At 44.2% G+C, this 27,185-nt stretch overlaps 1 protein-coding gene and 1 long non-coding RNA gene across 7 annotated transcripts in view; both read right to left on the bottom strand.

Moving 5' to 3' along the window:
* CALN1 (calneuron 1) overlaps positions 1-27,185 on the bottom strand; it is a 529,066-nt gene that overhangs the window by 475,086 nt on the left and 26,795 nt on the right. For 4 of the 5 annotated variants that reach the window (XM_038539013.1, XM_038539021.1, XM_038539022.1 and 1 more), the window contains exon 2: positions 13,448-13,637. The exons of the other annotated variant lie outside the window; for it this stretch is intronic. In XM_038539013.1, coding sequence (XP_038394941.1) covers positions 13,448-13,566 — 119 coding nt within the window. In that variant the 5' untranslated portion in view covers positions 13,567-13,637. The remainder of the gene's footprint in view (positions 1-13,447; positions 13,638-27,185) is intronic. 5 annotated transcript variants of the gene reach the window in all.
* LOC111096176 lies at positions 1,436-12,944 on the bottom strand. 2 transcript variants are annotated; one of them, XR_005360503.1, is made up of 3 exons: positions 12,653-12,944; positions 2,134-2,218; positions 1,436-2,028 (listed from the first exon to the last, which is right to left on the bottom strand). It is a non-coding gene; the product is annotated as an uncharacterized LOC111096176 (long non-coding RNA). The 2 variants fall into 2 exon arrangements; XR_005360502.1 differs by lacking the exon at positions 12,653-12,944 and adding an exon at positions 2,598-2,762.

Genomic DNA, 27,185 nt, shown 5'->3' with positions numbered 1-27,185 from the left:
TCTGTACAACTAAAGGAAATGGAATTGCACATAAAAGCATTGTCTTTGATGTTTCCCACAGGTGTACGTGTTAGCACTTCTGATACAACTATGAATGTGTATGAATGTGTGCTGCAATTAAGCAATTGAGTAAATGGATGGTGGATGGTAGGAGCTGGCTTTCTCACTGTTGAAGTGGGAATTTACAGGTAAGTAAGGACAGGCAGCTAGAATGATGCTTGTGATAATGGATTAGAGTGGAAGACATCAGAGTAACCCCTGTTTAGCTTAATATGGACACAGATGGTTACACAGAGAAATACAGATAGATACATAGGTTAATGCCACACGTATATTCCTTGCCCTGCCCACTGAGAGGGCTTAGAAGCAACAATACCTCACTAGCAAAAAACATATGGAGGGCTCAGATGCTGGTTTCTAATATTATTCTCTAACAGAAGAAACCAGGCCAGCATGCTGGGGCTTGAAATATGCAAGAGGAGCCTGGAGAATATCTCATAGTGCCAGAAAGTAAGGAAGTGCTCAAAACACAGAAACCAAGAGTTCCCAATGGCCAAGGCTGCAACCCATTTGATCAACAAAACAAAGTTGTATTGGGGATGCCTGGGTGGCTCAGTGTTGAGCATCTGCCTTCGACCCAGGGCGTGATCCTGGAGTCCCGGGATTGAGTCCCATATAGGGCTCCTTGTGGGAAGCCTGCTTCTCCCTCTGCCTGTGTCTCTGCCTCTCTCTCACTGTGTGTCTCTCATGAATAAATAAAATCTTAACAACAACAGAGTTGTATTGAATTTTTACCCAAAACATAAAATAGATATCCATGAGTCGATATGTATGTAAACACTGTTGAACAAATACAAAATCTCTTCTACAGAATTCCAGATAACTTATATAGATACCCCGCCCTCATAGAGATGGAGCCGAACTCTCATTTCTTATGTGTAGTCTGTTATACACACTTTCTGCTTTCTTCCAAAAAATACATTATATAATCCAGTAATTCCACTATTGGGTATTTATGCAAAGAAAATGAAAACATGAATTCAAAAAGACATATGCACTCTTATGTTTATTGCAGCATTATTTACAAAAGCTAAGATATGGAAAAAACCTAAATATCCATCATCAGATGAATGGATAAAAATATGATACACACATCCACACACATATTTATATACAGTGAAATATTACTCAGCCATAAAAAAGAATGAGATCTTACCATTTGTGACAGCATGGGTGGACCTAAAGGGTATCATGCTAAGGGAAGTAAGTCATACAGAGAAAGACAAATACCATGTAATTTCACTTATATGAAGAATCTAAAAATCAAAGCAGAAGAACAATCAAAAACCAGAAACAGACTCATAACCTCAGAGAAGAAAGTGGTGGTTGCCAGAGGGTAGATGGGTGGGGGATGGGCAAAATAAGTGACAAGGATTAAGAAGTACAAACTTCCAGTTGTAAAAGAAATAAGTCATGGGAATGTACAGCTTGGAGAATATAGTTAATAATTTTGTGATAATGTTATATGGTGACAGATGGTAACTATAATTAATTTTGGTGAGTGTTGTGTGATGTACAAAATTGTCAAACCACTGTGTCATATACCTGAAACTAATATTAACATTGTATGTCAACTATACTTCAATAATAAAAAAAATTTATGAGTACAGTGTGGAAAGAGGGAAAATTAGCAACTTTACAGTGGAGAATCCTGACAAACAAATTAGCCGGGTGGTCAAAGTCAACATGGACTGTGATAAGTCATGTTTATTGTATGTATCTTTTGTATGATGCTATAAGGATGGCACTTTACCTCCATGAGCTTCCTCCTCAAAACCCATAACCCCAGTCCAATCATAGGAAAAGCATTAGGCAAATCCCAGTGGAGGCATATTCAAAATACCTGATCAATACCTCTCAAAATTGTCAAGGTCATCAAAAATAAGAAGAGTCTGAGAAACTGTAGCAAGCAACAGGATCCTAAGGAGACGTGACAACTAAATGTAATGTCACATCCTGGATGAGGTCCTGGAACAGAAAAAGGACATTAGATGAAATCTGAGGAAATCTGAATAACATATGGACCTTGGTTAATAGTAGTGTGTCAATATTGATACAGTAAATGTAACATACCATCCTCATGGTGAAATGACAGTAGAAACAACTGAGTGTTGGATATATGGGGACTCTGTATTATCTTCTCAATTTTTCTGTAAATCTGAAAGTGTTCCAAATAACAAAGTTTATTTTAAAAAATGCTCAGCCTCTCATATCGTCTCCCCAGGTGATGTATCTTGTCACACAGGCATCCTACTGGCCTCCAAAGCTGAAGCTTAGAACTGGCAGCGTGGGGCTCCTTCAAGTTTATGCAGCTCTTTCAGGAGTCCTGGGCTCTGCCCTTACTGTTTGGCTACCTTTCAGTTCTACATGGCTGCACATCCCTGAGTCTATGCTTTACCCTCCAACCAGATGTGACTCAGGGATCTGCACACAGCCTCTGTTCTGGGGACACCTTGGCATTCACCTTGGGCAAACTAGTTAGCCTCTCCTTTAGTGTCTCTGCCCCACAGCTACTGAGTGAGGCTCGGGAGAGCTACCTTGTTGCCTTCTCCACACATTTAGACCAAAGGCAGCATCTTCGGGCAGGTGCCCTGTCTGGTGGGCTCCCAGAGACCGCATGGAGGGGTAAGTCAGGAGCCTCTGTACCCTGGTGCTTAGAGAGAGAAAGAGAAGCAGAATTGCCTTCCTTAGTTCTCTTACCTTCTTATCATTCATCCTTTTTTTCCCTCCAACTCGTGACCAGAAAAGGGAGAGAAGTTTCCTTTACCTCTCCTGTGTCATATGCTCCTTCTCCCTTGCCTCACTGTTAAGCCTGAAAATTGGTCAGAGGTATCTTTTCTACACCAGGAGAAGAATCAAAAGATCTGAGTCCCTCCTGTAGCCTTTGAATGTACAAATTTTCTGTCCATGAAGCTTGGCTTTGAAGCCTCATGCCTTCTTAGAAAGCCAAATGTCTGTCATCAAGCCCTGGGATGAGGTCTTTTGACCTGGGTTCAGCCTTAATGTTAACATGCACCAGTGTAATATTTGCCAAAATATTATTCCTACTAGCTATTGCCTGGGTGCATTGAGTTCTATAGATTGTCCCTATGGGGGGAGAGGAAATCAGAGGGAGATTCATCCTGTAGTAGAGGTTAGGTTTTGTTTGGTTTTAAGAGGGAGAGAAAGAGAGAGGTGGGGGCAGGGGAGAGAGAGAATCTGAAGCAGGCTCCACATCCAGAGTGGAGTCCAACATGGGGATAGATCTCACAACCTTGAGATCATGACTTGAACCAAAATCAAGAGGCAGATGTTTAACCAACTGAGCCACCCAGGTGCCCCGAGGTTGGGATTTCTAAACAGAGATGGAGATCTTCCCTGGGAAGGGCTGAAGAAAGAAGCAGTAGCTCTGAGAAATGAGAGGGTAGGACTGCCCCCTGAGGCCTGGCAACACGGCTAAGAAACCCACCAGACAGAGAGCCTGGGGGGCTCTCACCCTGGGGGCTCTGATGATAGAATTCAAGGGGTCCACGGATTTGGATGGGAAATAATTTATCTTTAGTTTCATTATCCTCTAAATGGAATCCAGCATTTTCTCCAACCATAAGCACAAGCCATAAGGTGCAGTGGAATTAGCGATACTGTGACTTTGCCACTCATTTTCCTACAAGGTTACAGTTGTGACCATTCCATAATGTTGTTTATACTCACCACTGCGATACTTCAAAATTATGATAGTTATTACTCACACTGCTAGATCTTATTATTTAATGCATCAACAACATGTATCATTATATCACACATTTGTTTTGTTTTAGTATTTTGATAGTGTACTTAAATATAATTGATTTCCTCTGTTGTTGCCTCAATTATTCCACCTCCTGCATTTAAAAACATAACTCACAGGTTCCACCAGGCCGCCAAAGGGATCCATACATAAAAAAAGACCCTTTACAATATTTTTTTATTTTGGGGGGATTCTAAGAAGATTTATTTGTATACTGCAATTTTCCCCCTAAATTGAAATTCTCTGGTTACTCCCAAGCCTTCGGTAAAACCTGTGATTGATGTCCATCTGCTGTGTGTTGGTGGAGTTGCGGGGATTTGAGAGAGGGTACGTGAAGGAAACCACCCTCTAGCATCACCACCCCTGCCCCAGAGGGTGGTGGTGACTCCTCTGGTTGCCCCAAGAGTCCCAGGAGTGAACCGCAAGTGAAGCTGCACAGGGCTGGGATGGTGTCAGCTGGTGGATGGGAGCAAGTAACAAGAATCAGTTGCAGGGTGGCTTGACTCAGGAACAGACCTGAAGGCCACCTGTTTCCCCCAAGTACAATATGAGAAGATTGCCCTGGAAGGGGAGTAAGGCAGACATTTGACTAACTGCAGCACAGTGGAACCAGTTACAGCTTTCCCATAAGTGCATTTCATCAAAGGTCTGTGTGAACAGAGACAAATTAATTATATACTTCAAGCACCCCCTAGAGTCGTGGAGGACAGGTCGGGAGCCCCCCCTACTCTCTCTCCTGGAATGCGCTGGTTTACTACTTTGCCTGAAAACCTGTCTTGGTTACTGTCTCTGCCCATATGGCACAAACCAGGTTGGGATAACTTAAAGAGACAAACACTCTTCTAAAATAATGTTCAGGGGTGCCTGGGTGGCTCAGAGGTTGAGTGTCTGCCTCCGACCCGGGGTGTGATCCTGGGATTCAGGATAGAGGCCCCAATCGGGCTTCCTGCATGGAGCCTACTTCTCCCTCTGCCTGTGTCTCTGCCTCTCTTTCTGTGTCTCTCATGAATAAATAAATAAAATCTTAAAATAAAACAAAACAATGTTCAGAATTATGCACAGGATTCTCAGATCACTGGGAATGCCCCTTATCTTAACTCACCCCAGCATCCAGTTCTTCTGTGTTCCCTAGAAGCAGAGGTACGTCCCTGGGGGTGGGTGGCAGAAGGATCAAGGATCCACGAAGGAAAACTGTGGTAGCTTTACTACATGGTCCCTGAATTCTTTGAACCTCCTCCCACTGATATGTGCTGTCTATGCCTCCACTTCCTGAATCTAAGAGGGTTTGGACCTTTTTGACCACTAAAATATGCCAGGAGGGATTTTTACATGGCAAAGTAATAAAAGGCCAAGCAGGTCCTCCTAGAAGTCTTGTCCCTAGATGCTTGTCTTCAAACCCAGATGCCAGGCTATGAGAAGCACAGTAGCATGGAGGAGTCATATGCTCCCAGCTGAACCAATCCTCCTTTAGCCTTCTCAGCCCAGGCAGCAAACATATGAAGAATAACCAAATGATTCCAGGCCCCAGCCATCCAAGTCTTTCCAACTGAAGCATAGACATCACGGAGTAGGGATGAGCCATCCCCACTGAACTCCTGACCCACAGACTCCATGAACATAAGATATTTTTTGGCTTATGACCCCTCCGAGTTTGGGGGGATTTATTACAAAGCAATAGTAGCCAGACTAAGGAGAGATAAAAGGTCCAAGGGGAAGAGGCTCCAACAGTGGCTGTGTGTGGACCACAAGTGGAGAGCTGGAGTTGGCTCCAGTGGGAAAGGCTGGAGGAGAGGCAAAGCGATGGGACAGGCCTGAGGGGCTGCTCAGCGTTCAGTTCCCTTTGGACTCTGTGATGGGCAAGGCTGCCTTGATCCGGAGGCAAAGTGCTGTTTTTATACACTCTTTTGCTGGCAGCAAGACTATTAAGGCATGCACTCCCCTGTCCCTCCCCTTCTCTGCCCCACTTTCTCAATAGGAGAAAATGCTCAAATAAGAATGTGACACAAACACTAGGAGTAAAAAAAAACAAAAAACAAAACAAAACAAAAAAAACCCACTAGGAGTAGGGTGGATGAATTTGGTCTAAATATTTCCATTTTTTAAAAAAGTTATTTATTTACTTATTTATTTGTGTGTGAGAGAGAGAGAGCACAAGCAGGGTGAGGGGCAGAGGGAGAGGTAGAAGCAGACTTCCAGCTGTCTAGGGAGCCTGATGCGGAGCTCCATCCCACGACCCTGGGATCATGACCTGAGCCAAAGTCAGATGCCTCACTCACTGAGGCACCCAAGTGCCCCTAAATACCTCCTAAAAGGACTTCTAATGATAGAGAATTATGGGGTCAGTGTCCAAAACAGCCCCCTGCAAGCAAGAAAGTGTTTTGAATATTTTTGTCTTAAAAACTAGCATTCCATACCCTAACAGATCTACTTTTGTTTTAGTACTAAATTGTCTTAAATTACTGGCCAACAGGAGGAATGGACACTGCTTGAACGTGTGCCTTGTTTATCCCATGATGTCGGTATGTGTGGCCCACTGCTGCATCCCCTATGAAAGGCCAGCAGGACGGTCATACAGACTCCTAATGCCCAAAGTCCTTCCAAAGAAACCAAAATCCTAGGGGCTAATTGGCTTATTGAGTATGGAGTGCCTTTAGAGGATGCTTATTCCTGCTCATGTTAATCATTGATTTTCTGGCGTGTTTTATTAGAAGAATCACACAGAAAGTGAATGGATCCTTGATGAAATGATAATTTCATAGAGAATCTCCACCTAGGTGAAAGAGTAATCAAAACTTCTTAGCTAAGATCATTTATAATATTTTCTGTGCCATCCAGAATGGCCACTTCGTGGACATTGCATATTTTCTTCATGGAGACTGGGCTCTTGACGTTATGTCTGCTCACTCTCTAAGGGACACTACTCCATTAATGATCACCTTTAAGCCTTTCTCCTCTATGGCTGCCATCCTCTCTACTCCGGTGGCCCCTGTCCCCTGAGGCCCTTCTATTAGGCAAATTGGTACAATAATTCTGGAGAGCATTTGGCAAATCCAGCAAAAGAAAGAGTGTGTATACTTTCTGACCCAGAAATTTCACTTCTAGAAAATTTATATTTAGATATACTTGCACTGGTTCGTAAGGATAAATATACAAAGATGCTCATTGCAGCACTGCTGGTGGGAGCAGAAATAGAGCAGCCTAAACAGCCATCAATAGGGCAGTGGTTAAATAAATCACAGAGAAAGAGAAAAGGATGTTGGCGATAAATTGTTTAGTGAAAAAAATACTTGAGGAGCAATGTAACTACTAATAACTGCATATTTGGATGGATATATATTCATTTATTCTATGATATTGTACATCGTATTCTTGTTTTGGAGGTGAATGTCATACCCTGGAGCTGCATCACTACCTGTGTGTGTGTGCATGTGTGTGTGTGTGTGTACATGTGCGTGTGTGTGGCATGTTCCCAGGTACGCCCTGTGCATGAATTTATCTGAACACATAAACTCTATGATGAATATTAATCCGTCTTTTCCATGAGCCTATGAGCTGCATGAGGAAAAAGATTATTCCTCTTATGCCTAGCACACAGCACAGAGCCTGGCGCACCAATTTACGGTGTTTGAATGAATATGGGTGTGAACCTTCACTGGGCCTAGGGTATGTGAGAACCAGGCATATCCTAGAGAGAGGAAATAAACATGTAGTATGTGATTTCTAGTCTTTTACATACACACACACACACACACACTCACACCTAGTGTTTCAGGCTTAAACTGTGTTTAGAAAAGCTGACTTAAACAAAGATAAACCATTCTCTTTGCTGTAGGGCATCTCTAATATTTTACTATGCATGGATATTCTCCAAGAGGTAGATAAACCATGGAGCATCATCTGAATTTTACTTATGATGAGGCACTTTTAGAGGAATATTTATTTACACTGATGTTCAGAGGGTCATCTATTTGTTACATGTTGCATTAGAAGAATCACGAGAAGTAAATAAATAGATCCTGGATGAAAAAGGGTCCCAAGATAGAGTCAGACAATCTCCTGGAGAATGAGTGATTGTACATTTCTCAGCTAAGATAATCCAATATCCCAACTGAATGGCTGCATCTGGAGGGAAGAGAGGAGAAAAGATTTGGCCAGCTAAACAAGGGAGAGCAGAGTATTCTTACTGATGTGGCAACATGGTAGCAGAGACCCTCCCAACAGGGGCCTCTGGGGACCTGGCATGACTGTCAGCGATCATCTCAGAGAAAAGCGAATTGAGGGCAGCAGATTTCTGGGTTCTATTTGAACAGTTCTTGATTTAGTAGGCAGAGCTCACAAACATAGAGTTTGTAAACTCCCCTGACAAATTTTGATGAGCTAAATTTTGAACTAGCCCACATCTTGGCATTGCTCCTTCTGCTCTAACACTATCCTTTCTTCTGGCCAGAATATGATCAGGACTGACAGGGAGAGAGGCCAGATCACAGTGAGTGAGGGATGAGAAGGAAAAGAAAGATGGAGAATGAGGACAAGTGTAGGCAATTTTTTCAAGAAGTTTGAGGATAATTATATCTTTTTTAAAAGACAAGAGAACAAATGTTTATGATTAGGGGAAGAAGAAAGACATTGAAGAATAATACAGGAGGTTAAATTGATGAAATAAGGTCCCTGAGAGAGGGTGGAAAGGAATAGATGTCCACCCATATGTGGCAGGTGGTCCTTGGACTGATAGAGGGACCCCTCTTCCACTATCATGGGCAGGGGGAAGAAAAATGAACATGAACGCAGAAAAGTTGACAAAAGAGTAGGCAGGAGGTTGAAGAAGCTTCTTCCTGGAAACTTTATTTGTGAAGGAGGAAGTGGCGTTGTTTGTAGAAGAATGGATAGGAGTTGAAACCCTGGTAGAGAATGGTAGAGAATGGGGAGGGGACCTGACCACTAGAAGAACGCGTGAGCCACACAAGGACCCTCTGGGGTTGAAGGTTGTGTGTAAGTTGCCTTTCCATGCCCAGTATCCATGTAGGATTTTCTCTCAGAGTGCTCCACATCCTGAAGTAAGAACAGTAATAGTAAACAGCTGTAACGTAGGTTGTCAAAGAGAAGAGTACTCTGTGTGAGCTCTCAGAGGTAAGGTATTCTAGAAGGTGATAAGATGATGGCTGAGGCCATGGTAGTGAAGGCTGAGAGGGGAGAAAGCCACTGGAGTTGAAGTTGAGGCAACATGAGGTGAAAATGTTGGCTGGTAATCAAGGGTCATCTTAGTTTCCTCATAGGACACTAGCACTCTGGACAGATATAAGACTCAACAAGCTGCTAACAATCTTCTAAGGTATTCAAGAAGCGTGGTGACAATCAGAAGTAAAGAAGGTGATGGCAATTAGGAGAGATTGGAGGTGAGCTCTAAGGGTTTGTGATATGGAGGACCTCCCCATTCCCCCAATTGTGCACACATACACACCTTGCTCCAATGAGAATGGGTCCTCTTCTCCATTTTAAGTACTGAGATTCCCCATAAGAATTATTTTAGAAAGGTCTTTGTGAGAAAAAAAAAACTGAACCCCACTGATGAGGCCAAACCCCTCCCATCCCAACAATGAGCCCAAAACCATTCAGTGAGTAGATGGAGCTGCCCACGGCTGCATCCTGCTAGGGTATCATACGATGTGCACTCTTCCCTAAGACACCCCTAGAGCTACTGCTCAGTGAGAAGCATCCTTGTTAGGGCTGATGAGTTGAGTGCTGTTGAGGTCTAGCAGAACCTGGAACCCAGGGGGAGGGAAAAGCAGTGTCCACAGAGGGGCCAAGGAATTCTCTGAATACCTGTTATGAAACAGGGCAGAGAGGATGAAGAGGTAAATGAGAATGGGTAGGCTTGGGGAAGGGTGGCTCTGGTTGATTCCAGCTCAGCTAGGGAGGCCAACTTAGTAACCAGGCAATAGAGGTTGAGTTCCTTCTGCCTGTCACTGTGCAGGACCTTAAGTCATGGAGGAGTTTATGGGTCCTGTTTATGTAGAGACTCTTATCATAAGCTATTCAAAGCAGGGGTGGGAGGGAGAAAAAAAATCCCTTTGAGTTTCCATTGCTTTCAGAGTCAGCAATTTAATGAGTCATGCATTCTGAATCTTTGCTTTGTCTACACGTTTTCATTTCAAAATACTAAAAACACTTTGTTTGGAACATGGGCTATTTTTAGATTATATATCAAGAGTACACGTCCATTTCTCCCCATATTAGAAAAGCTTCCTTCAGACTGGGTTGGGGCAGGACGACAATGGTAGGACTGTTTACTTAGCTGCCCTTTGTTGAAGCCACCTGGGCATCTCTTTACTTCCTAGGGATTCTCTTCCAGCTGGCCTTCTGGACTGCCTGACGATCCATGAGACAGCTCTAGACCTGGCCCAAAGACCCAGATCCTATAGTCTGGACAAAGGGGGAAGAACATCCCCTCAGACTTCCAGGCTGAGGAGTAAGTACCTTGGCTAGAGCCAAGTCAGGTCTTCATGCTGTGTACCCTTGCACGACTCCAAGAAATGAAGTGGCAGTGAAGGAGGTCCCTATCTCTAGGTCATCTCCTTCAGGTATATCAGGAGAAAGCCTACCCACATCTTGGCAAAGACAGGAATAGATAGTCTGTGGAATTCTTTAGTAAATCTCAGGAGGAGATTTAAGAGGAAGACTGAGGCATAGAGGGGTTACCCTACTTTTGCAGTCCCTGCCTTCTGCATAGGGTCTCTCTTCACACTGCACTGAGTGCCCCCAGCCAGCTTTATCTACCTCACTGCTTTTGTTCCATAGTGATACTTCGCTCCTCTGCAGACCACCTGCTTTTAAGTGCTCCAGATTAGAGCATTAATAGCATGCACCTTAGTAGCACTTAATGGACAGCCAGCCAACTTCAAGAATAGGGTATAAAAACCAATACCTCAAGGAACTAGGTTAACAAGGTACCTACTTCTCTGGTCATTGTCTTGCTCCTCCATCCATGTATTTATAGTGGAAGCAGCCATGTTCATACCCTCTGGCTCTCCTCCCCTGGACACTGTTGATTTGATCAGGAGTGGACAGCAATGAGCCTATTCCTATGGAATTTGGAATTGAGACAATACTGACTCTCAGTCGAGGCTGGCTACCAAATTGGCAGCTATCTGACAAGAATAATTTTCACGTGAGAAACTGGAGAAACGCAGACAGGCAGAGAGAAGCAGCTTTCTTGGGTTTTCTATATCTCCCTAGGCCCTCATTCCAGCCACCTCTGAGGCCTTGGGTTCTATGAGGCAACCTTCCTACCCCCAACCCCTGCCTGAGTCTTCCAAACACACTCCTCTTTTCGTTTAGGATATCTCTGCCTGCTTCTTGTTACTTGCAACCAAAATGGTACCAGGAAGTATGAGAATGACCTGGGACAGGTAGATGGGACCCATCAAGGAGATGCCTCCCTACTTTATGATTTTGCCTACTCTGCCCGTATCAACCCTAACCATGTGGGCCACGTGCAGCATGCTTCAGGGTCTGAGGAGGCCCTTAATACTCTATAGGCTATAGTCCCAATACTCTTTCTGAAAGAGGTTCCTAGCTAAGGAACAAAGGACAGGGAGACAACATACTCTGCAAGTCATTGCTGCTGGGGGCTGATGTGGGAACATGTTCCTGGTGGGCTGTGTTCCCTTCCCCTCCATGACTGACCCTTGTGCTGAGGCCTTGACAATGGAATCCACTCCCATGGCCCCATCTCATCTTTCTTTTTAGCTGGCTCACTCTGCCCACTGCACAAGGAAATCTTTGAGAAATGTGGGTGTATCCCCAAGGAAGGAGTAAGCAAATGCATGTTTGTGGTAGGCATGGGTGTGAATGTGTGTTGGGAATAATCCTGGTGCCACAGAATCACTCAGCCTGGGGTCCAAAAAGAATTAATGCCAACCTCAAAGGAGAAGCTGATGGCATGGAAGAAGCAGGTTCATTCCACGTGGGCTACTGCTGCCCCTTGAGACAGGTGAAACTCAAATGTCTAATGCGTGCCCATCACACTTCTGGCCAAAAGAATTCTATATCCCAAAGCCACAGGAAGATATGAGGAAATATATTTTAATGTGGGAATATGTTGAGCAAAAAGGGTATTTCTGACTCTATCAGACTTCTTTGTTGTTTTCTATATGGCATCTTCATATCCAGTAGGGTAGACAATTGTCTTTCCCTCTCTGTAGCATCAGTCACATTCGCCATTTACTCCCACGCAGGACATGCAGAAATGTTTCTCTGCCCAGTCCTGACCTCTTTCCCCCAACAAACCCCCCACTTTCTCAGGGCAAGCACCTTCTGTTACTTATACCAGTCTGAGCAAAGGCCAATCAGAAAATTCACCCTTGGACTGGTCCATTCCTGCTCTTGGGGCTCCTCTCCTGGAAGGGGTGAGCTGGAATGGGGAGGCCCAGCCCAGATCGTCGTCCCACCCATGGCCAACCCTCCTGAGCAGAGCCTCACTCTAAGCCTGCATATCATGCCCTTGGCCAGGGGTCTTGTCAGCTCCAAGCTTTGATTTCCCAAACAATGAGCTGTGTTGGAGAAGGTTCTGGATAGCACCTTCTAGCATTCTGCACTAAGCCCTGTAGTCTAGCCCCCAGGCCCCAAGAGAAATTACTGAAAACCAGCTGTAGTCACCAGAAATATTCCCACTTCCTTTTTATCCCCTGTGGCCCAACCATAAACTCCTGGCCCCCACCACAGACACTTTCGGTCACTCCTGGCAGCTGGTGGCAGAGAGGGCTGGAGAGCCCATTCCAAACAGCCTTAGGGAGACCATTTCAGAACATATCCGATTATATGACTCACCACAGACCAACTCATCGACACCAGCATCACATAGATCAAGATTTCTTCCCTCCTTGCAAAACCACCCAGAGATGAAATTCGTCTTGAGTTTTTACATCCCGGGATGTCTCCAAGGAAAAGAAAGAGAGAAGAATTGAACAGCAGGAAGCCTGTGGCTTGGAGTGCATAAAACCCCTCCCCTTGAACTGATGTCCTCACCTGTTAGTGAGGAGGGCCAGGGAGGCCAGTAGTTACAAATATAAGTTTTGGATTCACAGAGACTTGGATGGGAGTCCCGGGTTACCTTTGTCTATGCCACCTGGAGCAAGATGTTGAATATCTGTCTTATTTTTCTCCTGTAAAAGCCGGGTTAATACTACTCCTGAGAGCTACCGTGAGGACTCATTGAGATCATCTCTGCCAAGCTTCTGCTCCCGCGCTGCCACATGGTACCCACCTTGTAAGTGACATCTGTGGCTGCTTTTCCCAACAAGCACCCCTAATCAGTCCCTGATAAGGTCAGTTTTCAAACCCATCCCCTTGCCCTATCCGCCCGTCCTCAGATACAGTCAGTGGAAGCCTGTCAGGCTCAAGAGGGACAGTAAAGTCTCTGTACCCGGCTGGCACACCCGTCCTCACAGACCCCTCCCAGGTGGCCTGTCCCTGGGGCCTCCTCTCCCCCCCACACTCTGACACTCGGCAGCAAAGGCTCCCAGCCCCCGCACCCCCCCCTACCTGAGGGCTGAAAACAATCAAGTCCTGAGCAAACACTTGAGAAAGCGCTTTCTCCGGGGGGTTTGGGGGGAGGTGACTTGCCAAGTGGGGAAGTCGGGGGCCTGGCTCCTCGGCGGCTCCTCTCCCCCTCCGGGGGCTCCTCTGCACCCCCTTGCCTCATTCTCAGGCTTTCCCTCTCCAGGTTGCTCCGGCAGCCGCATCGGAGGTCCAGAGCGATGTTCTCAGAGAGATTTGTGAGCACATCAAGGGAACGTCGGCGGAGACACACACTCTGCAAGGAGTTGACAGAAACTTACTGCCTGCACAGCACTGGTTCGTTATTTACCCAAAGTCAGTTGCCTAAATAATTTACACCCTCCCTTCTGTGTTTGAACAGGACAATGGTAGAAGCACAATCGTGGCACAAGGAAAACAATTACAGTTGTGACAGATGTTTAGTTATTAATCAGGCCTCAGTGGCACCAGAGGGTATTACACAGCAAACCAATAATGTGTCTTTGGAACCAACCTTAATATTTACAGGTACTTTTCCGTTCACCCTCCCGTGGGCTTTGCGGTAGCCTGAGCTGTGTGGAGAGAGCTCTAGAGCAGCCAACATGATTGCAACTTGCAAGAAAGCCCAGCACCTTGCCAGCATAATTTGTTGCCTTGCTGTTGACATCAGAGCCACAGAAACAAAGTGGGGCCAGAGTTAGTAATAGTCGTCTTGGGGAGAGGACTCTTGCCAAGCCCCCGAAACCTGGTGACGCTGTGCACAACCCAGCGCAGCGTCATCCTATCTTCCTTGGGCAAAACAAAGAGCAGTCAAGATTAGTATCCCTTTACCAGACTCCGTCAGACTTGCTTCCCACGTGTACGGAGCCTCTGGCTTCCCTTAATGTCATCATCTCTCTTCTTTCTCCCAACACCTGGTTAACCCCTACTTGTCCTTTACAACTGGGCTCAGGTTAGGGCCGCAGCCCTTACTTGTGCCTGCTTTTGCTGTTGTCCGCAACCTCTGCCCCTCTTTCCTGGCACCATTGCATCGAGAAAAGCTCTAGGCCAGGAGTAATTCAGATGCACATTGTGTCCCATGGTCCCATGCAAAGACAACCTTAAAATAATTGGTGTGCAATAAACACATATTGAACTGACATTTAATCAATGTTGGTTCTCTTTGGTTCCATATTGAAGTTAAAAGGAAAATAAAGCAAAGAGTCTCAAGAGATGGGAAGTACAGGGGCAGCCCCAGTGGCGCAGCAGTTTGGCGCCGCCTGCAGCGTGGGGTGTGATCCTGGAGACCTGGGATCAAGTCCCATGTCAGGCTCCCTGCATGGAGCCTGCTTCTCCCTCTGCCTGTGTCTCTGCCTCTCTCTCTCTCTCTCTCTCTCTCTCTCTCTCTGTGTGTGTGTGTGTCTATGAATAAATAAATAAAATCTTTAAAAAAAAAGAGAGAGAGAAGAGAGATGGGAAGTACAGAGAGTTCAACTGGAAGAATCTTGGTGATGAACCAAACAAGCCCTGGTCCCCTTGCATCGAGTCCTTGCTGAGAGAGCTGGTCTATTGGAATGTCCACACATTGTAGCAGATGGTGACCTCTCCTGACAGCAGACAGATGAGGCTCCATTCCTCACTCTTGGCCCCTGCACATGGTCTCCTGGGGAAAAGCTCGCTGCTCTACAACCAGTCTTCTGATTCTGATGAGAGGTGTCTGGGAATTCCCCTGCAGAAGCCAGCCCATAAGAGATAAGGCTCAGAAAATGCCTTTAGGAAACACAAAGCCTTGAAGAGGTGTGTACAAATGTTATCACTGTTGTAAACTATGGTTGTAAATCTGTTGCATGGTAGGCACTGAATGTCAGCCCCATCCCAGCTCAAATGAGACAGGCTCAGCCCTATGCATAAGGTATGTCAGTTCCTAGAATGATGAAGGACAGACATATAAATTGATTGTGTGCTTGTAACTTCCACCTTGACCAGAAACCCCTATACTCTAGGTCAGGGCTGGGCCAGATAGTCTCAGGGTGATCCTGACTACAAGATCTTTGGTTCTCTGAGGGTTGTGGCATGTGACTTGGACCCTCCCCTCAAACTGGAGCTCTATTTCATGTGATTGGGCTGGAAATTCCCAAAGGTTGGGGCCACAAATCACCCTATAAAGAGAAAACTCCCCAAAGCCAGAAGCCTTGTCTCACTGAACAAAATAGATGAGATACATCCATGCAACACCACTTTCTTCAGACATAGTCCTCACAACACCACTTGTCTCCAGGCATACATCTATACACACACACTCACACACACACACACAGATGTACACACATACTGTTATACACACGCTCACAGACTGGTCTTCACTCACAGCCTATGTGTGATCTCAGACCCACATTTGGCCCCTATCCTCAAACATTCGCACAAGGAGAACTCATCCCACAGCCACACAGCCGCACACACTGTCCCTGTCAACATGAGCACCCATAGGCATCCTCACACACATACACACACAACTCATGTTCACAGACACTAGAGTACCTGCTTACCCACACATGCTGCACACACAAGTCTGTACTCTTAGTCATCTCCAGATATTATGTTAAGTTTAAAAGGAAAAACAAGTTTCCTGTGTCGTTACAGCAGAAATGCAAAAGAAAAGTGACATTTTATTTCCAGATAGGCTTTTAGTTGCCAGGAAGGGCCTAACCATAAAAGCTGTGATTAGTAGCAAACACCGATTTTGAAGGAGAGTAATCAGCTCCCCATATACAAGAACTTCTGAATGTGTTGGGCCCCCTCCCTCATCAGTCCCCTCCAGGCAGAGTGGACACCAGGGCAGGGGCACCCTCCAGTGCTAGTCTGGCTGCCAAGACAGCAATAGGATCTGCCAGGAGCTCGCAGAGAAGGATGTCCACGCTGATGGTCACAAGGGCATTAGAACCCAATCCACTTAATTACTTGGAACTTGCTCCTAGCACAGCAGGAGCACTCAGCACTGGAGGTGGCAGCTCCCCATCAGGAAGGGCTGCTCCTGCTGCCCAGCTGGCCTCTGGTGCCCTTCACTGCAGCACTCACGATGTGCCAGGGAAACACAAAGCCAGGCGCTGCTCCCTCAGCCAGAAAGTGACTTGGCTCTTCCAACGAGAAGCCATCTCACCAGAATGCACCCCTAAGTCATAGCTGGCCTGACACACAACGGGGGACACCCAGCGACCCTCCACCAGCTGGGACTGACAGCCCATGGCCAACTAATGAGGCACTCTAAGTTGGCATCTGCACAGAAGATGGACCTGCATCTTGCCATTTCACTAGGAGCTTCTTAACGATGGGAGCCATGGTACATGCACCTCCCAAGTCCCAGTGGCCTTATGCACCTCGGGACCCACAGTAAATACCTACTGAAAATAACTCTTTGTTCCCAAATTAACTGCTTACCTCATGAGACTCCTAAGGGCAATTAACTTGCAGCATGTCTCCTTCATGCCCATTTGCCACTTGTCTTCATTATCATCTAGAAAGTCAGCCAGGAGCTGGCTTTTCAGCCCAAGTTTTGAAGTTAGAGCTTTAGGCTAATTCCTGAACCCATATTAGTGTCTTCTTCAGCTTTTCATGCTGACAAATGACCCAACCACTTCCTTTAACCCCTAAAATGTTTCTTGAGCACTGGCCACTCACTGTGAGGCACTGTGGCCACTCAAGAGTTCCATCTGCGCAATCTCTTTTACCAAATCATAATATGCAGAGATTGGGAGTAGTGATGTGCTTAAAGACATGGCTAATTAGGGGCACCTAGGTGACTCGGTGGTTAAGTGTCTGCCTTTGGCTCAGGTCATGATCCCGGGGTCCTGGGATCGAGTCCGCATGGGGCTCCTTGCAGGGAGCCTGCTTCTGCCTCTGCCTGTGTGTGTCTCTCATGAATAAATAATAAATAAATAAATAAATAAATAAATAAATAAATAAATAAATAAATAAAATCTTAAAAAAAAAACATGGCTAATTGAATCAGATCATGCAGTTCAAATCCTGGCTTTGCCACTATGGGCTGTGTTACTGTGGACAAGTTTCTTAACCTCTCTCTGCTTCACTTCCCTCATCTGCAGAATAAACCTCATAATGATAGCACCTACTTTTTAGGATTATTGTAAAATGCTTGGCACAGAGTAAATGCTACATATGCTAGCTGTCATTATTAATTCCTTCCTTTTACACCTAACAGGCGGTGCCTGAACACCCACTCTGTTCAGATGGGTGTTGGGCTGAACCCACAGTGGGATGGGGGGTGGGAGTGGCTCAGAAGTGAATGCACCACAGATACAGGCCAAAGAAGGAGGCTGCCCTTGCTCCTTCAGTTCAAAGAGTCAGTTTGTCCTAAAACTGGGAGGGGAGGTTTTGATTCTTCCCTTCAGTTCCACCATTTAAGAACATAATGGAGCTCTGTGCCTGCCTCTGAGGAAGGGAGAAATAGGGCTGCAGTCTGCATGAACTGGGCAACCTTGTCATTCCAGCATCTATGTGTCTGAGTATCTATTTGGGTACATGAGTGACAGGCAAACTCAGTCTTTCATGGATTTTCATCCCTTTTGGAGTATCTAAAATTACAATAACTGTGGGAGTAAGGTATGGCTGAAAATCTAATGTTTATGATTAGAGTGTACAAGCCTGCACTTTTTGGCATAAATAATTCATAAGTATGAGGTAAATGGTTCTATTTAGTTTCTAAGAACCCCAAATACTTCCCAGGATGATAATTTAGACTAAGATACACTTCAAATGTTCACCAAGAATGTTCCCACATTCTGACCATGTCGGACATCAACTTAGAGTCTTTTATGTCTTGTAGCCCCTGCTACATTTTACAGTTATTGACAGACACATTATAATCATAACTGCATGCTCTGTAATGTTTGACAAGGGTTTTGCATGTGGGTCTTTTCTCTCAAGACCCTCCACACGTGTGTCATCGAATTGATCCACAAATAAAATTTTCTTTTATTACAATGGAATACAATTCTGGCTTTTTGTTCATCATGCCTTTCACTTACTATTTTTTAGCAGATTTCAGGTATTTAATAATAATGTATTCTATATAATACATATATAATATGTGTATACATAATAATATATACATATATAAATAATAGTGTATGTATAACAGTAATACATTATTATTAATTATAGTCATCTTGCTGTGCACTAGGTTTCCAGAATGTAGTCATCTTATAACTAAAACATTGTACCCTCTGACCAACCCCAAGCCCCTGATAACCACCATTCTATTATCTGTTACCATGAGCTCAACTTCTTTTTTTTTAGATTCCACATACATATAAGTGAGGTCATGCATTATTTGCCATTCTCTGCCTGGCTTATTTCTTTTTGTTCCTTTTTAAAAAAATTTTTTTTTTAAATTTAAGAGTGATTTATGTATGTATGTATTATGTATGTATGTATGTATTTATTTATTTATTTATTTATTTTAGAGATAGAGAAACAGGGGCAGGGAGGGGCAAAGGGAAAGGGAGAGAGAAACCCAAGCAGACTCCATGCTGAGTGGGGAGCCCAACTTGGACATCCATCCCACAACCCTAAGGTCATGACCTTAGCCAAAACCAAGAGTTGGATGCTTAACTGACTGAGCCACCAGGTGCCCTGGTTTATTTCACTTAGCATAATATCCTCCAGATTCATCCATGTTGTAGTAAATGGTAGGATTTCCTTCTTTTATGGCTGATTAATATACCAATGTGTGAATGTATGTGTGTGTGTATGAGAGATAGATTATACATAGAGTTATATGTGATTAATATAGATGTCACATTTTCTTTATTGACTCACCTATTGATGGACACTTAGGTTGTTTCCATATCTTGGCTACTACAAATAATGCTGCAATGAACACGAGTACAGATAGCTCTTTGATAGTGACTTTATTCCTTTTGAATATATACCCAGAAGTGGAATTACTGGCTCTTATGATAACTCTATTTTTAATTGTTTGAGGAACATCCATGTTTTCTATAGTCGTTGTACCAGTTTACAATCTCGCTAACAGTACACGAGTGTTCCCTTTAATATAATTCTGTTTGAAAGGTACCTTTGGACAAAACATTAAGTGGAGCAGGTCATGCCATGTGGTATTTAGTGAGCTAGAACTTGCTGAGAGCAAGAAGTCAGAGGTATAGTGTGAGATCCAGCCAGCCCCAAAGCTAAGTGTAGCATTTACTGGATCATGTGAGCACTGGAGCTCCTTCTATAGGAGAGATGTTGTCAAAGAAGAAAACACTGCTCAAAGTGTTGATGAGCAATAAATTCTGACCATTGTGCTTGTGTTTATGGACTCCGAGACCATCCTCCTGCAGAAGTGATTATTCATCATCAATTAAAATGTTTTAATACCAAGAAGTATTCAAAAGCACAAATAGAAGATAAAAAATAAACTGCTGGTTTGCATGTAGGAAATGCCCAGTGAGTTCCTGAAGAGCACAAAAGCATGTGCTAAATGCTCCCTTATATATACTGTAAAAGTGAAAATTCATTTTCTTCCTATTTCTGTCCAAAATCATTTGGATACATGAAAATAACATGTATACCTGGGCAAAGAAAGCCAAGATTCTAACCCAAGCCTGATAACTAGCACTAGTTCCTCAAAAGCACCTGAGTATAATTCTGCAAATGCTACTTCCCAAGAGTCCTGATGCCCTTTCATGTCCTGGCTCAGAGTCACATGAGCAAAATATCCTAAACCCTCGTTCCTCAAAATGAAAACCAAGAACTGTAAATGACTCTGAGCAATTAAACTGAAAGTTGAAAACCACAGTAAAATAGGAAGCTGGACCTTTCCTTAACATAAATACATATACATCCACATTGGTTCAAAAGTCAGCATTCAGCCTCTTATTTTTGAGGAAACATCAGAGACTTAATGGCTAAAATCACGATAAAGTCTCTGTCGCCACCACTATTCATTATATTGTTATTGTCTCTGCTACTATTAATACTATACTGTAGGCATTAACCAACAAGATTGGACAAGCAATTAGAGGCATAATATTGGAAAGGAAGAAGCAAAATAAAACCATCTCTTCTTAGAGGTGATATAATTACATCTCTGGAAACCCAAAAAGAACCCATGAAAAACCTATTACCAATAATAAGATAATTTAGAAAACTGGCAGGATGTAATGCTAACATTTAGAACTTATTAGACTTCCTTTATAGAAACAATAATACTGAGTTAGAAGAAATAAATAAGAGCCAGAGGCTATTTACAGTGGCAAAAATAAATAAATTAGATGTTTCACATATTTAAAAATTATATCAAAAGGAAAAGTAAAGCAATTCCTAAAAATTAAACTACATGGGGACACAACTGTATTTCAGGTTGATGGCTTAACTTTAAAGAGAAGAGGGGTTTTTTCAAATTATTTAAAACAGGGGGATGTGGGTGGCTTAGTCAGCTAGGCATCTGACTTTTGATCTCAGAGTCCTGAGTTCAAGCTCCTAAGTTTAAGCCCTGCAAGGGGCTCCACACCAGGTGTGGAACCTACTTTAAAAAGGAAACAAACGGTTGGCAAACTGAACTCCAATTTTAAAATTAATTAATTAATTAATTAAAATTAATAAAATTTAAAAATTTAAAAAACGAACAAAAACAAATCATTGAAAACATAATATTTTGACTGCACATTCCGAGAGACAGAGCCTTAGAATGAAAAGAACCACCAAGAAATCATAAATAAGTTAATGTCATTAGGAACCAGGATTTTCTGTATTGGAAAAAAGAGATATAAATGTAAAATTTTAAAGTGAAATAGAAACATTAAAATTTAATTTGCATAAGAATAATAGTATGAATTCAGGATTTATTTTTCTTTCAAGAATATGCATGTCCCAGGCCTGTTGCTGAAAAGGTTTCACAGTAATAAATCTCAGTAGCAATGAGCCCCACCAGCACTCTCTGAATACCATGGCCAGCTTTACAGAGTCAGCTCCATGGGAGGAAATGTAAGTCAGCCTGGGACTTCTGGTCGGGCCTGGAAACAGGTAGGCTCCCAATGATGTCATGTGATAGAGGAGACAACTTGAAGACATGTCCAATGGCCAGATAAGGACAATCCATTATTCTGAAAACTGATATGAATGTTACTGCCAAGGCACCAACTGCTTCTTATTTTAAAAAATGATAAATGAAAGGAAATAATCAAGCAATTTACCCTGTCTTTTCTATATAGACTATTGATGAGGCAAAAATCTTTAGAGAGAAATCACAAGTAATAAATTAAGAAGGAATCATAGACTATCACCATTGCATTACGTATAATGAAATAATAGATCTAGGTAATGATCATTAATGACTACTAAAATCATTAGGTGTAATATTGATAGGAAACTTGGTCATGGATGAGTCAGGCTGATAAATCTCAATCTTCACATCAACAAAGTAGGATAACCAGATATTAAGTGCCTTCCGATGTGAGCAATAGGATGCACGCAGGATGCACGCAGCATGACCTAAAAGTGATCTTCATATAAAGAACAGAATATGCATCAAATAAAGCCCTGAGATATAAATATAGAGTCATAAGAGCATAAAGAAATAATACATGAGGATAGAGCAAGACAAAACCAAAATGTGGCAAGTCCTACAGGACAAATTATATGGCATATAAATGGTACTATACAACAAATCAATGGTATGGAAATCAAAGGAGAGCAACTATTATGGATTAAAAGATGAATTATTGAAAACGACATCTGAAACTAATGATGTACTATATGTTGGCTAATTGAACTTATATTTGAAAAATAAATAAAAATAAAAAATAAAGATACTTAAAAGAACTATCAATCAATTGTGACATATTGACCTTATTTGAATCTTGATTTGAATAAACTACATGACTGAGGCAACAGGGAAAATAGAACATGGGGATGCTATTGAAGGATTACTGTTAATTCTGTTGACAGTGATAATAGTATTTGAGTTACATTAAATAAAAAGCATCTTTATCTGCTAACGATATAGGATGAAGTATTTACATGTGAAATTATACATCGTATAAGGAAGAATAAAAGTAAGATTGAAAAATATCAATCATTATCAAAGTTTGTGTTTTAATACATCTAGTTCCATTACTCTAGTCTCCATTTTTGTGTATATTTGAAATTTTCCATAATAAGAAGTTTTTCAAATGGTAGGAAACAAGGTGTGATGAGTATGGATCTTGACATCATATCTTGTGTGTAAATTGTGGGTAAGTTAAAGGGAAAAATATGGTCTGGACACATATGGTCAGTTTTCCATTTAAGAGGGGTTGACTCAGTGTTTGCTGAGATAAGTACATCTGGAGATAGGGAAACCAAGTTAGAAGTGAGGGGATAGGACACAGACCTTCTCTTAGCTTTCCTTGGCTGAGTAAGGTGGCCTAAGACAGTTTCAGCCGCCCTTGCTATGTTCATTGATGTGGTAGCTAGGTTTGACCCTGCAAATATGCTCAGGGCTTGGCATTAGTAGATACCACAGTAAATGTTTGTTGAATGAATGTTGGATGCTATTAAGTCAACAGGATGTGCTATGAGGCATTCCAAATAATTTGCCTTTGCTCAGAATGGTCTCTCTCACATAAGCCATCACAATGGCTATAATTTCCATAATTACAGACACTCCTTTGGTCCATGACCTTGTTAAAGGAATTGTGCTTAAGTGTGGCGTCTCTATGCAGGGGTATGTCGGGATTTTGTAAAGTAACGACTAAGTTGTTACTAATAATAGTAAGCAAATTTAAGAGACCTGTAACATTAGTCTTACCTGGTAGCACAAGGATATTAGCATAAGCAGGGAGTCCTGCATGGAACATTAGCAAGAAAGGAGGGGATACCTGCTGCCTTAGTTTGGTCTTCAAAAGTCCCAGTGGGTTCACCAGCCCCAGCCTGCAGGACCCAGTTAGCTCTGCTGGGACCTCAACTGCTCCCACCACTAATCTCACCCAGTCCCTGCCATCCTGGACCCACATCCAGCCTCTGACCCAAGAACATGGTATGACGATCCTGTAAATCAGATGACATCCTACGAGCTGTGTTGGCACAGGTGGCAGGACCTGGCTTCCCTTTGTTCTGATCCCCTCTTAATCAACTCTCCCTCTGCCCCTCCTCACTGCACACCAAATAATACCACATTTAATGAGTTCCAAGACTCTATTTTTGTTTTAACATGTCTGAAATCAGGGTGACTTTTACAATCATTGACATCTTAAATCGGATGAATACCTAGTAGTAGTTGACACAGATCAAATACTCCGTATGGAGCATACTTTCAGGCACTTTACTTGAATTTACTCATTTGATCCTTATAACAACCCTATGATGCAGGTATTAATATTAATATTATGCCCATTTTGGAGATGAAGAAACTGAGGCACAAGGCACAGGGCTGGTAGGTGACAGAAGTAGGACTGTGCACACTGTGCTCCCCAACACGGCTCCTCTCATGAGCACCCCACGCGGGCCCACTAACTTTCTGCAAAGATGCTGCAGGTGTACCCAGCCAGTGACCCTCCTGCCCAGCTCTTGGGGACCCACCAGAGCCTCCTGACTGGCCCCTCTGACCACTCGCAGCCTCTCTTTACCTAGCATGCCACACAAATGTCACTCACACATGTGCCATGGTCCAAGCATGGTTGGCAAACATGGCTCCCTACTATGTGTCACAAACATGTCAGGAATGCTACCTTCGTTTGGGGGCCAGGATTCAGTTATGAACCCTGGTGTGAGCCTGGTTCACTGCCTCCTCACCAGGCTCTCTTCCTGGGGGAAGCACTGCCCCCAGGACACACAGTGTCCTGGCTGAGACTCTTCCCCAGAAAATGAAAGTTACTCAGACATGAGCCCAGACTGCTGACTGCCACTTGGAACCCCCCTGGGCCCACTGGGGCCCCAGCTGTCCTCTGTAGCACAGAGGAGCCTGCGTGCCCTCTGGCTTCCGCCTATCCAGGGACAGCCATTGGAAGAGCCGACCCCAACCCCTGTCCCCCCATCCTTCCCCATGGAATGTGTTTTGGAAAAAACATACGACATCGAATCAGCCAGAGAAAGACAAATACCATATGATTTCACACATATTTAGGATTTAAGAAACAAAACAGATGAACATGGGGGAAAAAGAGAGAGAGAAAAAAAAAAAACAAGAAATAGACTCTTAACTACAGAGAACAAACTGATGGTCACCAGAGGGGGGTGGATGGAGGGAGGGGTGAAATAGGTGATGGGGATTAAGAGGACACTTATCATGAGGGCCTGAGTGGTTCAGTTCATTATTGTCTGACTCTTGATTTTAGCTCAAGTCGTGATCTCAGGGCTGTGAGACTGAGCCCCATGTCAGGCTCCATGCTCAGTGGGGAGTCTGCTTAAGACACTCTCCCTCTCCCTCTGCCCCTCCTCACTGCACACACACACTCTTTCTCTTAAAAAAAAAAAAAAAGAGTACACTTATGATGAGCACTGAGTAATGTGTAGCATGTAGAATTGTTGAATCACTATATTGTACACCTGAAACTAATATGACACTGTGTGTTAACTAACTGGAAATTCTTTAAGATTTTATTTATTTATTCATGAGAGACATAAAGAGAAAGAGGCAGAGACAGGCAGAGGGAGAAGCAGGCTCCATATGGGGAGCCCAATGTGGGACTCGATCCCAGGACTCCGGGATCACACTCTGTGCCAAAGGCAGACGCTCAACCACTGAGCCACCCAGACAATTCCAGACGTCCCAACTAACTGAAATTTAAAAACAACCTAAAACAAACAAACAAAAGCACCTTCACACTCTGAATCAAGCCCCGGGCCTTGGTCATAGTCCTCAGCCTCAGAAAACGTTTCCAGAGCCGGTCAACCACAAGACAGAGAAACCCCGAGTGCTCCCAGTGCTCCCTGGAGGACCCTTCTCCCCACCCCTAAAAAGAAGCTCCCAGATCATGGAGGCCACAGCCCAGGACCACACTGAACCACCTGCGTCTGGCCGTGGCCAGGGCTGCACCGGCTCCCTGAGCACGGCCCGAAGGGACAGCGCCGCCTCACGCAGGCCAGACCAGTGCCTGCCTTCCCACTGCTGGCCGCCCCCTGCCCCCCCGCTCGGGCCTGTGTGCACACGCAGGTTCCCTTTCCTTCTGCTTCCATAACGTCCCCACTGCCTCTGAGGCTGTCCCTTGTTAAAAAGAAAATTTTAAAAATCGGCCTCTGAGGCCGATTAGACTTGGGCAGCTAATGAAGGAATTCTCAGCCAATGTCCCATCTTCTCCCTCCCCAGATGGGGAGCAGTGGGGCAGGAGGCTGATTCCCATGCTGGGGTCAGACTGGAAGGGCGCAGGAGCAGGAAGTTCAGCAGGAGCTCCAGGTGGCCTGTGGTGGGACTGTGTTGTGTGCCCACACAGGGCCGGGTCCTTAATTAGGCCTTAAAGATATGCGCTGAAATCAAAACAACAACCTGCAAAAGAGACTAAACCAGCCACTTCCCAGTTCACAATGGGGGAGACTGAAACAGAGAGGCTGAGTAACTTCCAAAGGTCACACAGCTTCTTTCGTAGGCCAGACACCCTCCTGATGCAAGACCAGGAGCTCTTGTGAGGGGTGTACAAGGACCTCACAGCACCTCCCCTGACCCCACCGCACCACCACTCTCACCCTCACCCCTGTACAGGAGCAGAGAACTTCCAAGAAATACTGCAGCAGAGCAGGGTTTGGAAATGTCCGGCGTGAACTGCTGATGCGGAGAGGCCAAGCAAATGTTTGTGAAAGGATGGCCTGAATTTTCCTTAAAGTCTCTGTCCCGGGACTGCTGAGAGGCAGGAGCTATGGCCCAGAGACTGCTCGTTCTGTGTCCCCATGTGCCCAGCCTTCACAGTTGCCAAATCTCTCCCTTTCTCAAGTATCTGTTCCCATTTTTGTGACATGACTGGACGGCCTGAGACACCATCCTCCTCCAGTGCTCATTTCATTGTTCTTCCCGATGGCTGTCCTCTTGCCTCCAGATGTACATCCCGAAATCCAGGTGTGCTGTGGGCCGAACCGTGTCCCCTCCAAATTCATAGGCTGCAGCTCTCACTCCCAACATGAGTGTATTTGGAATACTCTTTAAGGAAGCAATTACAGTTAAATGAAGTCGTAAGTGTTGAGTCCTAGTCCTATAGGACGGTAGCTTTATAAGAAGAAAAAACAACCAACCACCTCTTTCCATTTCCTTCTCTTGCTCTTTTTTCTCTCTCTGTCCTCCATGCGAGGGCACAGTGAGAAGGTGGCTATCTGCACATCGGGGTAAGAGCTCTCACCAGAGCCTAACCATGCTGGGACCCTGACCTCAGACTTCCAGTCTCCAGAACTGTGAGAAAATAAATGTTTTTTGTCAACGCCTCCCCAGTCCATGGTATTCCATTATGTAGCCAGAGCTGGCAAGGTATGCATCCTTCTCTTGGCTAGTCTAATTCATACTAGTGTGGGATCCACTGCTGATGCATCAGTACGGCTCCTTATAAGATGGCAGGGCATGGGGACCCGGTGCCTCCAGGGACTGGGCAGTTGCAAAAGGAGGCAAAAAAGCCAAATGTCTAGCAAGGAGGTGGCAGGAGGCTATGATGCAATGATTCTCCTTGTCCAAAGGGGATAGCCACAGCTTGTCACCAATTGACTGTTGTCACGAGGGGATATATCCCAGGATGGCCAGATACTGTAGTGTTTAAAGAAGCACTGGAAATCCGGGTTGTGAAAATAATAAACCAGCTCATTTTTAAATGCTGGCAACTACATCAGAGTTTTAAAACAACAACACACACAACAACACAAGGAGAGCAGTGGC

The sequence above is a fragment of the Canis lupus genome, chromosome 6, assembly GCF_011100685.1.
Source record: "Canis lupus familiaris isolate Mischka breed German Shepherd chromosome 6, alternate assembly UU_Cfam_GSD_1.0, whole genome shotgun sequence".
In the NCBI taxonomy this organism is placed as follows: Eukaryota; Metazoa; Chordata; class Mammalia; order Carnivora; family Canidae; genus Canis; species Canis lupus.
The sequence above is the reverse complement of the archived record's forward strand: the minus strand, read 5'-3'. Positions and strand labels throughout refer to the sequence as shown.